This window comes from Amphimedon queenslandica, unplaced genomic scaffold (genome assembly GCF_000090795.2).
Source record: "Amphimedon queenslandica unplaced genomic scaffold, v1.1 AMPQUscaffold_5045_Cont22980, whole genome shotgun sequence".
Lineage (NCBI taxonomy): Eukaryota > Metazoa > Porifera > Demospongiae > Haplosclerida > Niphatidae > Amphimedon > Amphimedon queenslandica.
Window position 1 is genome coordinate 1 of NW_003554647.1, and position 1,618 is coordinate 1,618.

A 1,618-nucleotide genomic window follows, 5' to 3' on the forward strand; every position below is an offset into this window, starting at 1 on the left:
TAGGTGTTAAGGTTAATGGTGATCATATTACAGAAGTATTGTATAGATGATATTAGTACTCATTGGTGTATGGTGATGGTAGTTAATACAATGGTATGCAAGGTGGTAAGATGGTGATGATAGGTGTAATTGTAACATGGTGTATATTGTATAACTACTGATTTAACTGATTGAGTTATTTCAATATTGCGTGGATGAGGTTTTGTTAACTAAAAACTAAACAATCCCTAAATTGGAACTTTTACTATTAAAAATTATGATTTTAAAATCATTAGTTTTAGCTTTTACATTACATTTGAGATCAGAAAGTATTGTACTAACTCCATACTACCAGCTTCACATGCTCCATGAACTGAAGTGTATCCATTATTATCAGGATCATCAGGAGTACAGGGGAAGGTCTCTATGAGATAACAGACCATACAAATATTATCAGAACAAGAAGCATAATGAAGAGGAGTATGACCAGACTAATTGTTTGCAGGTAATGCATTTGTGTCAATGTTGTGTTTCAAATATTGGTATATGTTTCTTCTTACAGCAACATCCCCAATCTTTAAGGATAATTTCTTAGCTCTCTTTCTTTTTGTTAATAAGTGTAAACATGTGATGCCCTTTTTATCTTGTGATTTAGGATCTAGTTTATACTTCTCAACAAGTTCTTTTACTATTTCAATATCTCCTCCCTCACATGCTGCATGAAGTAAACCACGTCCTCTATTATCCATTGCATTAACACCCTGAGGATAAACATGGCATAAATAACGAAACACATGAATACAGTCATTACTGCAAGCTATATGAAACACAGTGCATCCTTTAGTATCAGTAGCTGTAAGGAGATCATGATGAGTAGAACTACCAGTGACTGAGAACAGTAAAGCTTCAGTGGTATCCTTATGACCAGAGGCAACTGCTAAGTGTAATGGTGTCTGTCCTTTCTTGTTAGTAATTAATATATTGATACTAGAAGAGAGATTAGCACTGGATAAAAGTGATACAATTCTTGTTTGTCTCCACATACAAGCAAGGTGTAGTGGTGTGTTCCCATGATTATCCTGAACATTAATAAGTATGCTTAACTTATTTGTTAATAAAAATTTCAATATTTCGTACTGTTCAGCTGCTACAGCAACATGTAGTGGTGTACGGTCTTGATGATTGGTTGCATTAGGATTACAATAATCATTATCCATGAGATACTTCAATACATTCAAGTGGCCCCTCTCTACTGATATGTGAACTGCTCCAGATCCTTCATCATCAGTAGCTGATAGATGACACTTATTACTAATAAGATATTTGATAACTTCTAACTGATTGAAGTACACTGCAATAAGAAATGGAGTACGACCATTTTTACTGTGAGGTAGTTCAAGTGATGATGGTATGTGTTTTATAATGTACTGGATCAAGTTTAATCTTCCCTTTTTACATGCTAAGTGAATAGGAGCCATTCCTTCATCATTCACAGCACACAAATCTAACTGGAGATTCTCTACCAGATGTTTGAGTATAGGAAGAGAGTCACTGTACTGGCTGGTAATGTGAAGAACTGTTGATCCATTAGAAGTCTTAGCTGCTACATTACACTGAGGAAGACTAGTGAGATAAAGTA

General features: G+C 34.7%; 1 protein-coding gene across 1 annotated transcript; it reads right to left on the minus strand.

Annotated features, from left to right (window-relative positions):
- Positions 1 to 321: 321 nt before the first annotated feature.
- Positions 322 to 1,457, minus strand: LOC105316111 (serine/threonine-protein phosphatase 6 regulatory ankyrin repeat subunit B-like; the record flags this gene model as incomplete). Its single annotated transcript, XM_011410918.1, has 2 exons — positions 540 to 1,457; positions 322 to 470 (listed from the first exon to the last, which is right to left on the minus strand). Coding segments are annotated over exons 1-2 (1,067 nt in total), but the record flags the coding sequence as incomplete, so codon positions are not given.
- Positions 1,458 to 1,618: the final 161 nt, after the last annotated feature.